This window comes from Chlorocebus sabaeus, chromosome 11, assembly GCF_047675955.1.
Source record: "Chlorocebus sabaeus isolate Y175 chromosome 11, mChlSab1.0.hap1, whole genome shotgun sequence".
Classification (NCBI taxonomy): Eukaryota; Metazoa; Chordata; class Mammalia; order Primates; family Cercopithecidae; genus Chlorocebus; species Chlorocebus sabaeus.
In genome coordinates, this window is record NC_132914.1 from 91,100,785 (window position 1) to 91,118,457 (window position 17,673).

A 17,673-nucleotide genomic window follows, 5' to 3' on the forward strand; every position below is an offset into this window, starting at 1 on the left:
ATTTTCTTCTTTTTTTTTCATATGGATAAACTGCCTCTCTCATTTTGAGTTTTTGAACTTGAAATAATGAGAGTCTAAAGAATAACAAATATATACTTCTTTTTCTTCTTTCAATTCTTATTAGCATTTTGAATAAAAGTCTAGAAATTCCTCTTCATTTTTTTTCTTTTTTGTCTGATATTTCTTTTGAATAAGGATTGAATGTTACCTACTTTTAAATGCAAAAAAAAAAAAAAAAAAATGTAAAATTGGGAAGACATTGTCTTCTTGCTTTTTGCACAGGCAACATTTTGATTTGTGTGCATATGTATAAGTTTGGTCCCGGGCTGTGCTCACAATTCCCAAGCCCCCTGGCAGAAGGGACTCCAGGGTCCCCCCCATCTCAGGGATGACATGTGGTCAGTATAGTGTCAGGATGGTGAACATCCACTGGCTCTGAAACCGTAGAAATGTTCATGAGTATCTGCTGCTGCCTACCTGTGGCCTTCTTGTTAAATGAGAGAAATAAACCCAATTTCTTTTGGTTGTTCTATCATTCCTGCAGCCCAGAAGCAAAGAGCGGGTATGGCTGGTTCAGGAAATTTTATTCAGTCTGGTGGGCAGACAGAGTGTGAAGAGCCAGCCAGGGTCCCAAGACGATGCTGGAGCCATTAGCACGGTTTACATTTTCAACAATCTTATAAATCACATTATGGTTTTAGGATGTTTTTCCTGGGGAGTTATTTTAATCAGAGGATCAGACATGATCAGGGTTTTTTGTTTTTTTTTTTTTTTGCTTACGAACGGTCACTTTGGCTGCTCTGTGAGCAGTGAATTGGAAGTGACAAGACTGGGGGCAGGGAGACCTGTTTGGAGGCTATTGCACTAACCCTGGTGAGAGGTGGCCATGGCAGAGTTGCTGGAGGGAAGGGGGAGAATTCTAGAAATGTTTAGGGATACAAGAGAACAGGGCTTGATGTGGGAGATGAGAGAGAAGGAGGACTTCAGGGTAACTTCAGCATTTCTTGTTTGTGCAGCTGGTTGGTTGGTGGCACTTTTTGATTGACAAAGAGTATACAGAGGATGGTTTCTTAGTGCTCTTATTGATAGATTTTAATACAATAAAATCATCTCAAAGTTTCAGATACATTTCTTCATGCTCTTTCTAGGTCTTTCTTTCTTTTAAATTTTTCATGGGTGGGTTTCTCTCATTTAGCAAGAAGGCCACAGGGTTTAAGAGTCTCAATTGCTCTGGAAATTGACCTTCCTGCTAGGGAAGAGATGGTGGTATCCTTATGACAATTTTCTTCCAAATTGTGGAACGCTTTGTGATATTTAGTAATCATATTTTTGTTTTTTTTGTCTACAGGGAGTGGAATTGCTTTCATAGAAATATATAAAAATTCATTTTTTCTCTCCTAATGGTTTTTTTGTGATACATTTTTTCTGTAAGGAGAAATTATAGGACTTAACTTTCTGTGAGTGTGGTAAAGAGGATACATACTTCTTTATTCTCTTTATATAAATGAAAGGCATCTATCCAGTTTTGAATTATTTGGGAAAAAAATTCCCATGGAGGAATGAACTTGAGATAATTAAATTTCTTCAATTCAGAAATTCTGAATTTTTTTTTTTCTTACTGGGAAAGTGGTTGAGATATGGCTGAATGGAAATTTAAAATATTGAGCATGGTTATGCATCAGAAATCTAACATGTAGTCTAGGTCCATTCCAGAGAGCAAAACAGACTCAATATTTTTGACATTATTAATGAATAGTTTGATGCACTTGTTATGCCTGAAGGGAAACATTATTTTATCACAAATTGCCTGCAGCTCAGAGAGTAAAGGGCTTTTGGAAGAGTTATTTAGAGAGAGGTCAAGTGGGAGTTACTGATTTTTTGTTTTTACAGGGAAGTTTTAGTAAATCATATTAATACTACTACTAATAATAATGGTGTACATTTGCATAGCACTTGGCAGTTTACGCTGCTCTTTGGAGTACAGGATTCATTTAGCCCTATGTGAAGTAAGCATTTTATAAATGCCGAAAGTATAGATTCAGAAAGTATACCTGAGGTCGTCTATTTCCTGGAGCGGTAATTTTTCCCAATAATCAGTAATATTCCCCATGCGTTACAATGGGATCCACAATGCAGCTGTGTGGGGAGAAGGTAAGCCTCTTTATTGAGGGTGAGAGGGCATGAGCTGGCTCCTAGGTGCGCCCTCCTAGGATTGAGTTAGAATTTGCAATATTAAAAGCACAACTCCAGTCACACCTGTAGATGGTAACAAGGTGCTGGACTAAGCATGACAGGTTATTTCTCTCTTTTTTTTTTTTCCAGTAAAATTTATTTATTCTTTGTTCTCATGTCTTCCGTTAGCATTCTTTGGAAATGCATTAGTTAGTGCCACAGGTTTTAGATAAAAATTAAGGGGAAAATACTAAAGCTGAGAACGTTTTATTAAGGTTTTTTTTTTTTCTTCTGTGAATTAGTAAAAGACTGTCATGTATGATTTTAGCAGAATACCTTGATCCAGCTTAAGGAACTCCAACCAATAATCCTGGGAGGCATAATTTAAGAACCACTAACAGAAGCATTTTGAAAGTGATTGAAATTGACATTCCTTAAAAAGGTAGTTTATTGCCTTCTGAGGAACATTTGTTTAGATCTTTAAATTATTCATATTTGAAGGGAAAGCATTCTACAAGAAATCTTATTTTTGAGATATAGCTGGTAAATATGGAAAACTCAAAATGCCTGCCTGTTCTACTTGTCATCGTTCATCCTCTGACAGCTTACACCAGTCAAGTTACTAAGTCTCTGGCTATTTTTGAGACTCTTTTTCCCCCAAGTGTTCCTTAGTAAATCTTAAGATTCTGGGATTTAGCTTAGCAGACAGACTGTGCCACCATGCAGTGTCTTCTTCGGTCCTTCCTGCCCCATTGCAGTGTCTTTTGCTACACCTGATTTAACCAAAAATGTGCAGTCCTTTAGTGATGATAATGTAATAATGGAATACTAACATAATTAAAGATACTGCTTTTTCTGATTGAAACAAAAGCTAATAGACTCCCAATTGTCACCTGTCACAGTATACTTTTTTGGAGTTGCCCTTTGAGCTGTGTTATCTGATTTGAACTGTTCAAACTTCCTCTGGCCACACTGGGATTTTTCTCTGGCAATGCCCTGCAGTCCCTTTATTGAATTGGCAGTGCTCCTAATACTTTTCTCTAGCTTTCATTTGACCTTCAGTAGAGGTTAAAATTAACTTCAAGGCAAAACTGGTCCTGGTGATTGGTCGATTGCTTCTCTTTCTTGAGAACTGCACCTATTTCAGAAGACAGATGTTTTTAGTATTAATGGCATCAGCCATCCTTTGCTGGAAGATAAAGAGTCAGACTTTCTATTTGGAATGTAAGCTCCTGAGGGCACTGAGCTTGTTTATTCAACCTTCTATTCCTAGTGCCTAGAACAGTGCCTGGAACACTGTAGAGGAAGATGTGTTGATTAAAGGAATGAAACTTTCCTTTAGGGACTCTCAAGAGATAGCTGGCCTAACTTAGAATAGAAATGTGTGTGCCAAGGACTTGTGGTTTCAAGTAACAGATATTCAAATGGGCATGGACACATTTCCAGGATGTTCTCCCTCTCACATGTACCCAAACAGACCCTCAGGCCTTGTCTTTTCTGTCTAGTCCTAGGGAAAAAGCCCATTGCCTGTGCTTTCTAAAATATTAAATCTCACATTCACAAAGGATCTGGTTTCTGCATGTTTTTCTGTATGTTCCAAGCTCCAGCCATGTGCAAGTGATATTTGTTCATATCCTCTTCCTTCCAGAGATTGGTTGAAATATTAAACTGTTCATTTCTGTTCTTCACTTCCTTTAAGCCTTAATTGGAGCCACTTCTTCTATTGGATAAACGCCTTCCCTGGTTGGCCTCATTTCTCTCAGGTCCCTTGTTTCACTTTGTGTTTCCTCAGTTGCCAGTAGGCTGTGCTGTGATGCTTTGCATTTATTTGGTTATATCATGTATACATTTATTCTGTGTCCTCTATTAGATACTCTTGTCATTTTTTAAGCTAACATTCATGGAGGTTTATTGTGTGTCAGGTCCTGTGTTTAGGGCTTTGGATCCTAAATTATAACATTAATTTTCACAGCAACTGTTAGCAGTAGGTGCCATTATCCCCATTTTACAGATGAGAAACCTAAGTTTTAGAGGAGATACACACCCAAGGATGTACACCTAAGTAAATGCAGAGCTGGGGTTTGAATCTTTATGCATTTAATTTAAAAGCCTGAATCATTACATTTCACACCCACTTAGAGGAAGGCAGGGTTCATGCCATCTGCTTCCTCCAACCACTACCAGTCTTCAGCAGTATGCCACAGAATGCTCTAAGCTTCTTATGACTGGAAAAGATGTAATTTTAAATGCAATCAATACAAGTCTTCCGAAGAAATACACGCAAGCAAATTCAATTCAACACCACCAAAAACTCCTTCAATTAAGATAAATCAGTATTGATATTTTGGAGTATATCTTTCCTTGTTTTTTATGCAAGGAATTAATTATATACATTGGAAACACTGAAGGCTAAATGCATTCTGCTAATACATTTCTCTTTCTTAGAACCAAAGTTGTGTACTTACTAAGAGCCATTTGTTTTTTTCTTAGTACTGTTTATGCCAATCGAACTTACTGTAATTCTGTAATCTAATTAAATATTACGTAAACCAATGAAATATGAGTATAAAAATAGAGTCGTTGCCAATAAATTAGGTTGAATGCTTTAGCAAAATGTGATAAAAACAAATCTCTAAAACAATTGCTCTAGAATTCAGAGTAGGTGGAATAACTGAAAGATTTGAAAATAAATGTTAAAAGTCACAAAGGATTCAACATTCATATTGCTTCACAAGTGTATTTAAATTTTTGTTTCATGTTAAAGAAATTGAAACTGAAAATAGAGAAGAAGATAGATTATGGATATGATTTATGCAGGAAAGATTATGTGGAATTCTAGCCAGCAAATACTCAAGTCCTCAGTGTTAAAGTTAAAATAAAATGTTTTAGGCAGCAGGTGGTTTCTTTTTTATGAATCCTCACTTTCACTAGCTTTTGAAATTAAGCAATTAACTTCTGATCCTAAATGTGTTAGATAAGAATGCTTCTACTCTATATATCTCAAAAAAGAATAATGTAATTTGCTAAGCAGCTTTTTTCATGTAATACATCATGAACATGTTTTCAAGCCAATAAATATAGATTAAAACATTTTATGGCAATATAACATACATGCAGGAAAGTACACAGATCCTAAGTGTACAGCTCAGTTTATGACCACAAAATGAACACATCCATTTACTGTCCCCCTACTTAGGTCAAACAACAATATTTCCAGTACCCCCAGAAGCCTCCCATGGCCTCTTCCTCCCCACCAGAGATAATAGCTATTTTGAATCTAACATTATAATGTTTGTTTTTGAACTTTACATAAATGAAATGTCTGTAGTTTTTGATTTTTTTTTTACTTACTTTACTCAATATTTGTGAGATTCATCCATGTTTTTCACATGTATTATTTGTTTATTCATTCTCATTGCAGTTTATTTCATATGAAAGAGCATACCATAGTATTTACTCATTCTGTTGTTTTTGTTATATACTTTTTTTTTTTTTTTTTTTGGAGACAGGGTCTTGCTCTGTTGCCGAAGCTGGAGTGCAGTGGCGCAATCTCAGCTCACTGCAATCCCACCTCCCAGGTTCAAATGATCCTCCCCCAACTTAGCTGTCTGAGTAGCTGGGACTACAGGTATGCGCAACCATGCCTGGCTATTATTTTTGCATTTTTCGTAGAGGTGGGGTTTCACCTTATTTCCCAGGCTTGTTTTGGACTTCTGAGCTCAAGTGGTCCACTCGCCCCAGCCTCCCAAAATGCTGGGATTATAGGCATAAGCCATTGCACTTGGCCCTCCATTCTATTGTTGATGGCCATTGGGGTTGTTTCCAGTTTGGGTCTATTATGAAAAATGTTGCTATGAACATCCTTGTACATGTCTTTTGGCATACGTGTGCAGGTTTCAAAGTTGTTCTTTTGTTTATATGCCTTAGGAATGGAATTGGCAGGTGATAGGATATGTGTGTGTTTAGCTCTAGGGAATACTGTGAAAGTGGTTGCACTAATCTACAATACCATCATCAATTTATGTGAGTTACTGTTGTTCCCTGTCTTTGGCAACACTTAGTTTTGTCCGTCTTAATTGATTTTATCTAAACTGGTAGACCTGTTATAGTCTCTTGTGATTTTAATTTGCATTTTCCTGTTGACTTATAAGCATATTTTCATGTTTGTTGATCATTTGGATGTCTTTTGGGTGGGCGTGTTGAAGTATTTGTTTAGTATTTGTCTCTTGCCTACTTTTCCGTAGAACTGTCAGACATTTTCTCATTTATTTGTATGTTATATATTCTAGATGTAAGTTCCTTTGTTGGTTATATGTGTTAGCAATATCGTCTTCCACTCTGTGGCTTGCCTTTCCTGCTCTCTTAATAGGGTTAATGGAGCTTCCCAATTTTAATGTTGTCCAACTTACCAATCTTTCTCTTTGTTGTTAGTACTTTTTGAGTCTTGTTCAAGAAATCTTCACTTATGCCCAAGGTCATGAAGATATCCTCCTATGTTATCTTTTATCAACTTTATTCTTTTACCTTTCACATTTAGATCTACAGTCCACATGGAATTAATTTTCGTGTATGTTGAAAAGTTAGGGTTAAGTTCCGTTTTATGCTACATTAATATCCAGTTGCTCAAGCAGCACTTAACAAAAATACTATCCATTCCCCATTGCCCTGCCATACAACCTGTTTCATAACATAAATTAAATATCCATATATGAATGGGTCCAGCTGTGGACTCCTTATTCTCTTCCACTGGTGTTTTTCCCTTGAGCTAATAACACATACTTTGATTACTGCAGCTTAGTAGACTGAGGACTACATCTTCTTTTCACCAATTCCTGGAGATTCTTGGTTATTCTTGATCCTTCACATTTCCAAATGAAAAGATTAGAACAGCTTCAAACAGCTTGTCAATGTCCACAAGTACACACAGAGACACACTCAGATTTGCAGATATTTTTTAATGAGATTAAGTCTATAGATCAATTGCTTTTACAATCAAATCTCTAAGAGAGTTGATGTCTTTGCAATATTGAATCTTCGTCTTTGTACACAGAGTATCTTTCCATTTATTTGGGTTTTCTGTAATTCATTCAAAGTTTTATGTTTTAGTTATTTACCTTTAACATAATTCTTTTCAATGGCTATAGAATACTTTTTGGTTAACATAAACATTTAATCTCCTTGTGTTGTAAACTTATGTTTACAACAATGAAACAAAACAAAAACAATGAACATTCACAAATATTGTAAACAATGAACATTCACAAATATACGTATTTTAGTGCCTTTTTGTCTCCTTGGAATTGACTCCCGAAACTGGAATTTCTGGATCCTACAGCATGCACCTTCATATTCCCCAGTGAGTTCTATCATTTTAAACCCTCTCCCAGAGTTATAATACGTTCACCCACTCCTGTTGAACCTGGAGAATATCTCACTGTATTTTCCATTTGAATTTTTAAATTACTATTGACAGTGAACTAGTTTTCATCTGGCCATTTGTAGTTCTTTTGTGAATAGCCTTTTCATGGCTTTTGCTCAGTGTTTTTATATTTTCCTATTAATTAATAATTGCTCTTTCTATACCACACATAACCCCTTGTCACGTGTATTTACAACATATGTCTGTGTGATAAATGAATTAATCAGTATACTTTTGTTACTGGGGTGGACTTTTACAGAAGAGCACAAAAAGAAAACCTTGTTAAGCCTGTTTGAAATGTGATTATTCCCTGAATGTTTATGTCCTCTGCACATTTAGGAATATCATAGCAATAGTGAACTTAGTAGCAGGGACAATCAGCAACTAAACGAAATAGGAGAAAGATAAGATAATTGCATGGGAAGAACATAGAAATTAGGTCCAGAAAACTGGGTTCTAGACATGACCTCACTGCTCTTTCCCTCCATGATCTTGATTAAACCATATATTCTCTCTGAGTCTTAATGTCTTCATCTGTATAGTGGGCACACTTATTTATCTTCCAGGTCTAAGATGAGATCATATATGAAAAGCAATAATGCAACAGTGAAAGTTATACCATAGAAATTATAATGCCAACAAATATAGTGTAAGTGTAGCAAGTTGAATGAATACTTTATTTAAATTATCGTCTTTCGAGGTAACCTAATTTATAAAATATTCAGCCTAATGGCCATCATTCTGAGTCTGTGGTTTGTGAGTTCGTACTAATTTGCATGACTCCTTTTAGAAAGAAATGGTTTGTTGTTTGAAAAAATCAAGTTGACATCCTTTGTGACTGTTCAGAGTGTGTTTGTGGTTTATTGGCTTCTAGGGCATTAGGTTTCTGTCTCCCATATTGACAGTCTTTATGAGCTCGTTAGCCACTGTTCTGGTAAAAGCCATTTTGATCTGTGATGAGGTCACTACATTAAAAGAGTATTGAAGTAGGAAATCTATATTTTGGTCCTTTCATTAGAATGTGCCCTTTACAAAAGAGGCAATATGAATTTGCATTGCAAAGGACAGCTTATTTCTTTTTAGAACTCTTGAAACCAGGTAATTTATAATGTCTATGCCATAGCCTTTTATCTTCCTCTGCAAAGAAACTCTCTACTCTGACACCTCATATTGGAAGCCGGTCTTCTGTCGCCCAGAATTAATTAACATGCAAATACTTGTCTAGAGACATGGGAACAGTGCTTTTTCAATTAGCATTTAAATGTCACTCTTAATGATGTTAGATTGACTCTTTTAAGGGAAAATTAAAATAGTATAGTCATCTCTGGATTATTTCCTGGAGCATATTATTGATATTTTTGAAGATATGGGCTTAGTAGGAGCTTCAGTCTTCTACTGTTCACAGACTGATTGAGTCAGATCCAGGGTTGAACTGGACAGCAAAGCCTGGTTGTGGCCTTCCTTTGCCTCTAGTTTCGTAGCTAGGCCTGCTTATCATGCCCTGTGCTGCTTCTCAGTAGCAAGTGGATTTATGTAGGAGCGGCACCTGCAGGAACTGTTTGCAACTGGGAAGGGTACCCAGGAGCAAGGAGGGAAGTGTAGAGGGGCTTTGGTAGCAATCATCTCCCAAAAAATGAAGAAGATGAACTTTGGAGTTAGAGATGCATAGGTTCAAATGTTGCCTGTGCCACCTTGAAGCAGTGTGATGTTGAGCAAGTTGCTTCCCTTCACTGAGACTCAATTTCTTCATCCATAAAATATAAATAGTAATATTTACCAGTCCGGTTGTTAAGAGGGTTAAAGCTGACAGTGCATATGCAATATGTCTTACGTAAGTCAGAGTAGCCTCTCTGCTGTAACAAAGAACTCCAGATCTCAGTGGTTTAACATAGGTTATGATGTGGTTTGACTGTGTCCCCAGCCACATCTCATCTTGAATTCCCAGGTGTTGTGAGACGGACCCAGTGGGAAGTAGTTGAATCATGGGGGCAGGACTTTCCTGTGCTGTTCTGGTGGTGCTGAATGAGTCTCATGGGATCTGATGATTATATAAGGGGGAGTTTCCCTGCACAAGCTCTCTTATCTGGTCTGCTGCCGTGTGAGGTGTGCCTTTCACCTTCTGCCATGATTGTGAAGCCTCCCCACCACGTGGAACTGTAAGTCCATTAAATGTCTTTTGTAGATTGCCCAGTCTCAGATATGTCTTTATCAGCAGTGTGAAACAGACTAATACAGGTTATTTGCTGCTGGAAGAGAGAAGGGCTTTGCTCCATGCAGACATTCAGGGACCCAGACATCTTTCATCTAGTGGCCTTGTCATTTTCTAAGGCCTTGGAATTCTCATTGAATCATCTGTCTCTGACTGGCAGGAGAGGGGAGAGAGTGAGCATGGATTGTGCAGGAGGCCAGGCTGGAGGTAAGGCACATTGCTTCCACTCAGATTGCGTTGGCTAGAACTCATAGCCATACCTACTTTGTGAGTTGTTTGTTTGTTTGTTTTTTTGAGACAGGGTCTTGCTCTGTTGCCCAGGCTCTAGTGCAGTGGTGTGATCAGGCTTGACCACCTGGGCTCAATCGATCCTCCTGCCTCAGCCTCCCAAGTAGCTGGGACTACAGGTGTGCACCACTACACCTGGCTAATTTTTGCATTTTTTGTAGCGATGGGGTTTCACTTTGTTGCCCAGGCTGGTCTTGAACTCCTGGGCTCAGCCTCCTGAAGTGCTAGGATTACAGGCGTGAGCCACTATGCCTGGCCGCCGTAGCTACTTTCAAGTGAACCTGGGAAATTTGTGCTTAAGCGAAAACCAAAATGGATTTAATAAACACGTAGTCCATCGCTATGTAGTGCACCACAAACATACAGTAATACTTGTTGAATAAATGAAAAGAAGAAAAAATGAAATGAATTTTCTGCTTCATAGATTCCTAGAGTATTAGAGCTGATGGGGGTCTTGGAAGTGATAGAGGTTTTACCCCTTCTTTTATGGATGAGGAGCCTGAGGGCCTGAGGAATTTAGTGGCCAATGCAAGATCATCCAGCTGTTTAGTGGCAGGACCGGAACTTGAACCCACTTTCCCCAAATGCTGCTATTTATTCTGCATTTAAATGTCATTGTTTTCTGCCATAGGGTGCCCTTGCCTTTTGGAATGTGAAGATGGGTTAGGAGGTGGGAGGGGGGTTAAGGATGTTATTCTGATCGTTATAGGTAGACTTCAGTTTTCTTTGGGGAAGGAGAGGTTTGGTATTTTAGGGTAGTAGGATAGATATACCCTCAGGGCTGGAGGCTCTACAGCTTCCCAGTAATTTGTACTGAGAGTGAAAATTAATCTTGACTCACTCACTTGTGTGTTTAAATAGCTTTTCTTTAGTCCCATTCTATGTGTAACAGATGATCCAAGGTTATATGGATGCAATGATGAGTAAGACTGGGCTGTTCATAGCCTAAGGAAGGTGTCAAATATTTACACAATAATGACTAAATGAAATGAGGAGCAAGGAAGCAACAAGGTGGAAGGGACCAGCTGCTAGGGTGGGGAGGGAAAGCTTCAAGGAGGCAGGGTCTTGAAGAATGAATCACAGTTTGTTGGGAATTTGATCTGTCCTGAAATACAGACACTTGTGTTTGTGTAGTTGGTATAAATAACCTTGGCTAGTTGTGGATGTGCATTGAGAAAAATGAAAGAAATAAACTGACAAAAACCCAAAATGATGATCAGTGCTCCTGTGAGCATTTGTTGCCCACATTTACCATTCATCTATGATTTTGTCAAGTTTTTATCAGTAAATAATTAATAAAATAACCTTCCGGATACAGCTCAAACATCAACAAGCAGTATTTTATCACATGCCAGCAAGTTTTAGACCCAATGTGCCCAATAGTTTTTGGTTGGGTACATGCCCTTAGAATTTGTAGGAGCAGGGGTAAGATGCATGAAATAACAGTAAACTAAGTACCAGTATGAAGAGGAGGGCACACACCTGTGTAGAGGATGTGCAAACACATATATAGGTTTGGATTAGGAGTCCTGGTTTTCAGAAAGGTTTCTGTGAGATGTACTATTTAGAGCTGAGTTTTGTAGGGTTGATGAACATGCTTAGGAGTTGGCATCTCAAGTATAGTTACTAAATAGTGGTGAAAGAGCATGGGTTACTCTATAGTCTGGCAAAGAGGATTTTTGGAGAAGGGGGATTGAATGAAAGTTTTATAGTTAGTAAGTGGCAGAGCTTGGCTTAGTACCCTGGGCTTGTCTGACTTCTGTCTTTCTTCTATAGCACCATAGTGCCTTGCTGAGAATGTGGGTAGGAGTCAAAATCCTGTGATGCTTTCCGTTTGGAGATTAGAGTCAGGGTTGCCAGGGGTCGATTATGAAACAGGTGATGTTCACTTTCAGCATCATTAGCTCCTCTTTGGTGTGTCTGTTCTCTCCTTGGCATTCATTTTCTCACACCCTTCCCAACTGATTCACAGTAGGGTTTCAGAGGACTCCAGGAAGTATTTCTATTATTTTAAAATATACATTTTAAATTCTAAAAGTATCCTTATAGTAACAATTCAAGTTGTACAAAAAAGAGATGAAATGCAAAGTAATTTTCTCTTTCTGTAAAACCTTTAATCCTCATCTTTAAAGAAGTATCTTTTCAGAAATTTTATATGGACATTCAAGTGCACACAATATATCTGCTTTTATCTGAGAGAACTCATTTAATATATGCATTTTCTGTAATTTGATATATTTAATTAATGTATGGAACAGTCTTTCATACGATTATATAGTTCTACCTTATTTTATTTTAATCACCAGAATAGTGGTCCACTGTACTGCTTTTCCGTGATTCTTATTGAACAGTATTTAAATTTATTTTCTTAATGTCTGCATTTATTATGCACTGTGCTGCAGAGAACATCCTTATCGTGATCTGCAAACTTGTAAAGGGGTTATTTGTAGGGGACTTGCAATGGAATTTCTAGGTTGAAGAGTGTGTGTGTTTAAAATTTTGATAGATATTAGGGACTTGTCCTCCAGAAAAGCAGTACCATTTTCATTCTATCCACAGGGTATGTGAATGCCTGTTTCCTAAGCCTTTTTCTTTTTAAATAGGACTTGAGACCAGAGAAGAAGAGACAAAGAGCAGAGTGGGTACTAAAAATAAGTGGTGGCCAAGAGAAACAAAAACACAGGTTCACACAAAAACTTGTATATAGCAGCATTATTTATAGCAGCCAAGCAGTGGAAACAGCCCACTGTTCATCAAGTACTGAATGGAGTGTTATTCAGCAATAAAGACTACAATGTGGATAACCTTTGAAAGCATGCTGCTAAGTGAAATAAGTCAGCCATAAGATACCACGCATACGTATGTGAAATATCCATATAGGCAAATCCATAGAGACAGAAAGAAGATAGTGGTTGCTTAGAGCTGGAGGTGGGGAGGATTTGGGAAATGACTCCTGATACGTAAAGGGTTTCTTTGTGGAGTGATGGGAGTGTTCTAAAATTAGATTGTGGTGATGGTTGCACAACTCTGAATATATTAAAAACCACTGAATTGCATACTTTAAATGGGTGAATTTTACAATATGTGAATTTTATGTCATTAAAACTATTTTAAAGAATAAGTGGTGGCAGAATGCATGGTATGGGATGGAAAGGATGAAGAGATGGTCATTCTCATGAGCCTGTGGTTCGGGCAGGAAGACAGTGCCATAGCCAGCAAGGCAGGGAAGGTGGGAGAAGGTGCTCTGCCAGGCTTTGCTGAGCCAGGTATTCAGGTGGCTGATGACAATCAGCAATAGGGGTGGATGGTGGAGTTTTTTCCCCTAACAGAACAGAGACAAGAGGCAGTTGATGCCATGCCCTAGACAGGGTCAGAACTGAGGTTAGTACACTGAATTTCTGACTTGTTGTTCTTGTTCGGTCCTTCGAATACACAGAAGATACTGTTCTCCTGGAAGGCAGTAATAGTTTCCTTTGCTGACCTAGAAATGCCTGCTGTGCTCCAGCATTTGGAAAAGGAAGGTCAGAGAGAGGAAGCTGAGTTCAGCTGCTGAGTCAAGGAAAAGAGAAGGAAGACCTCGGGGTCACCAACGAAGATGAGGCCCTCATTTGTGAATAAGTGTAGTGAGTTTTAAATTGAGCAATTAAGCTCTTTCTACATAGTGGAAGTGACTGTTCTTTTGGAATGTGTTTGCTAGTAAATATCATAAGAATGTTTAAGAGGAAGTTATGATTTTAAGTGACCTCTGAGTTGTGCTGATGGATAAAATTTAGCTCAATGGAACGAGGGTTAATCTCACAGTATACCCTGAAAATTAAAGGGAAATCAACACACTTTTTGACCAAAGCTCATTTTTCCTGGTGCTTGCAAGCTTTTTGAACTTGCTCCTTGCTTCTGATTCCCCGTCATCGTGGCTCCGTAGCATACACTAAATCAAACCATGACCTCCAAATCTTAGTTATTTTCAGGTCCAATGTTTTCAGCTTCAGAAAGAACAGAGGTCTCCATGGTTCCGTTTTGAAGATTTTTGGGTGGCTACTGCTCGTTTACCAGCAGTTTGGTATAGAAGCCCAAGACAGTCCATGTGTGGTTCAGTATTGACCTAATAGCAGAATAATTTTGGACCAAACAGAAGTCCTTTTCTTTGTCATTGTGTTTGATTAACTATCCTGGATATGCTTTCTTCTCTAAAAACTTCATTTTAGAAAATACCATGGTTATCAAACAACTAGTCTTTGTGCTTGACTAGGACATAAACAGGAATCTCACCCACTTTTAAACCTTTCCAAGAAATAACTTTTCCTCTGATTTTATTTTGAATTGCTAAAAAACTTTTAGCAGGGAGAGAAAATTTGGTTGATGATTCAGAGCGCGAGGGAAAGGAAGCGAGGGATTCTGGCACATGCGCACGAGTTGAATGACAACTGGTGGATATTTTTATATTTATTGCTATTCTTAGCCTAAAGCCTGGAGCTGAGTAGGGAGTAACTAAGCTTAGCTATACTTATTAGACTTAGAGATTTTACTTTGTTCATGTCAATGTCAAGGCCTTTGGGAAAACTTTGGTATGCTTAGCTGATTTCTTGAAATACAGTCTTTCTGTCATGTAATTTCTTCTCATTCGGTACATGAAGAATAAAACGTTGACAGGTTAAACTGCAAGACAATTTAAGTTGCTGTTTATTTTTGTCTATTAGCCAAATTTTAACCCACTATTCATAGCCACACAGGGTTTTTTTGTTGTTGTTGGTTTTTTTTTTTTTTCTTTTTGGTTTTGAATTCTTTCTCCTAAATACATTTTAAAGATAATTAGTTATGGCCTGTATTAGAATTTCTTTTTGTGTTCTTGTGTTAGGATTATCTAAGTAGCAATGAATTCACAGGAGAACTCAACAGTGTAAGAAAGAGCAAGGTGTTTCCACCACTTACTGAGTTGGGGTATAAGCTTTTATTCTTTGCCAGCCCCTGTAGAAATTGTGACTGTGAACTGCCATGACTTAACTTGAAAACACAGCCTGTTCTCTTGTCAGTGGAGCCAAAATGTTATGCCTGAACAACGATTATAGGTTAGTATAGACAAGTGAATAAGAGTCTTATTTTGTTGGATTCTGATACTACACACACTTAGGTTCAGCTAAATATCAAAATTGCCACAGCCAAGATATAGTCATTGATGAGGACTTTAATTCTATCCAATATCTGATCAATGTTTCATTCCATAGAAACATAGATGTTTCAATCCAGAAAAGCCTTTCTGTTTTTTAAACCACAGATTGAGGAGGCAATGAGATGGAAATACTACTCCAAACTTAGTTCTAACTACCTGGAAAAATTTTTTATTGAAGTGGAATTGACTAAAACCTTGGGCGGGAGTAAACATGATAGTACTGTTTGGCAACTTCAAAAGCAAGAAAAGTTGGGCATAACCAAATGGTAGTGGTGATTTTAGGAAAATATATTTCAAAGGAAAAATAACAGGGATTTTTCAACATATAGAGACTTGAAAAGACCATAAAAAATAAAAACAAGAAAGGGAAATAGAGAAATAAAAAGAAAGGAAAATTTCTGAAGCAAAATCATCTTTTGAGGGAATGAGGAAAAAGAGAGAACTTTTTTTTTTTTTTGAGACAGAGTCTCGCTCTGTCACCCAGGCTGGAGTACAGTGGTGCAATCTCGGCTCACTGCAACCTCCAACTCCTGGGTTTAAGCGATTCTCCTGCCTCAGCCTCTGGAGGAGCTGGGACTACAGGTGCCCACCACCATGCCTGGCTACTTTTTGTATTTTTTGGTAGAGAGAGTTTCACCATGTTGGCCAGGCTGGTCTTGAACTCCTAACCTCAGGTGATCTGCCTGCCTCAGCCTCCCAAAGTGCTGGGATTACAGGCATGAGCCATCGCGCCTGGCCCAGGAACCATTTTAAGAACAAGGAATTTTTGATGGGCTTGGATATTAAGAGTACATGTATGGAAGATTGAAAGACAAGCACATGAAAGGAACAAATTCAGAAGAGTGGTGTAAACCGGTAAGAAAATATCTACAAAGCACAAGTTCAGACTGAGCTGAAGCTGAAGAGAATGTTAAAGACAACAAGAAAGCGCTCTTTAAAGCTATGCTCAAAACAAGAAAAACAAGTAAAGGCTAAGCTCATTGCTTGGGGCAGATAGAATAATGTTAAAATATGACGAAAAACAGACCTACTCAACTATTTGGCTTCTCTCTTTATTAAAGACGATGATGTTCAAACTGGAATGTGTAACATAAACATAGTTAAGGATAAATTGAAGCATGCAAGATAGATAATGACAATAATAGTTGTGACTACAATTTCTTGAGGTTCTATTCAGGACTGAGTAGTGTAAAAGAGAATTTAGTTGCTTTTTAAAGTACTTACTGGCAGGTGTGCACAATAGGTATTACTGTTATCAATCCCATTTACAGATGAGAAAACCGAAGCACAGGAAGTATTAATGACAAACCTGAAGTTACACAGTCGGTAAGTGATGGGCTGGAATTCAGATCCAGGTCTGACTAACTTCATAGCCTGGCTCTTTTCACTGAACTCCCTGACTCCCATACCTGTCACATCTGGTATTTTCAACAGGATTGCATTTTTTTGGTTTAAATTATATTGTAAGGCACATAAACAAACACATACCAGTAGATGTTATTGAAGAGCCCCTGTGTGTAATTGCTGTGAAACAAGGAAAATGGAATATCAAAATGATAAACAACACATAAAGACTTTCTTGATTCCTTTTTTTTTTTTTTTTTTTTTTTGAGATGGAGTGTCTTCCTTCTGTTGCCCAGGCTGGAGTGCAGTGGTGTGATCTTGGCTCACTGCAACCCCTGCCTCTCATGTTCAAGTGATTCTCATGTCTCAGCCTCTCACATAGCTGGGATTACAGGCACATGCCACCATGCCCAGCAATTTTTTTGTTGTTGTTGTATTTTTAGTAGAGACAGGGTTTTGCTATGTTGGCCAGGCTGGTCTCGAACTCCTGACTTGAAGTAACCCACCCACCTCAGCCTCCCAAAGTGCTGGGATTACAAGTGTGAGCCACCATGCCCAGCCTCTTGATTACTTTTTTTTAAAGGTTCTTTTTGAACCATCTAAAGCAAAGCCATCAAAGAGACTGCTGGGATCGTGTCAGAATGACTCAGAAGCCAACCTGAGGGGACCCCCTCAGAGGGCAAAGATGAGACAGTTTGAGCATCAAAAGGATAGAAATATATAAAAATATGTAAAAGTCCATGAGTTTATGACAAAATTCTAAAGACGCGAGACAATAAAACAAAAAAATCTCTCATTTGTCACTTCTGAGATTGTTAGGGCACCAAGTCATTGTTCTGAAAGTGGATTTAAAAAGGAGATCTCACATCCACCCCTGCTTTCCTCTTTATAGAGAATTACAGCTAATAAGTGCAGAAGGGTGCTAGGAAAGTTTTAAAAACCTACAGCTTTGTAGCATCTAATGAAATAATGGAGCTAAGCAACAACCATTAATGAATGATAAAATCATCAGGTAAAATTGGTGCTATCTAACAGAGAATCAGGCTGATAACACTTGAGCCCACTGATCAGTCT

The 17,673-nt window shown here is 38.0% G+C and overlaps 1 protein-coding gene across 2 annotated transcripts in view; it reads left to right on the forward strand.

The window, feature by feature from the left end:
- Nucleotides 1-17,673, forward strand: part of CRADD (CASP2 and RIPK1 domain containing adaptor with death domain) — a 179,045-nt gene that overhangs the window by 93,230 nt on the left and 68,142 nt on the right. The window contains exon 3 of one of the 2 annotated variants that reach the window (XM_073020998.1): nucleotides 16,527-16,581. The exons of the other annotated variant lie outside the window; for it this stretch is intronic. Coding sequence (XP_072877099.1) covers nucleotides 16,527-16,581 — 55 coding nt within the window. The remainder of the gene's footprint in view (nucleotides 1-16,526; nucleotides 16,582-17,673) is intronic. 2 annotated transcript variants of the gene reach the window in all.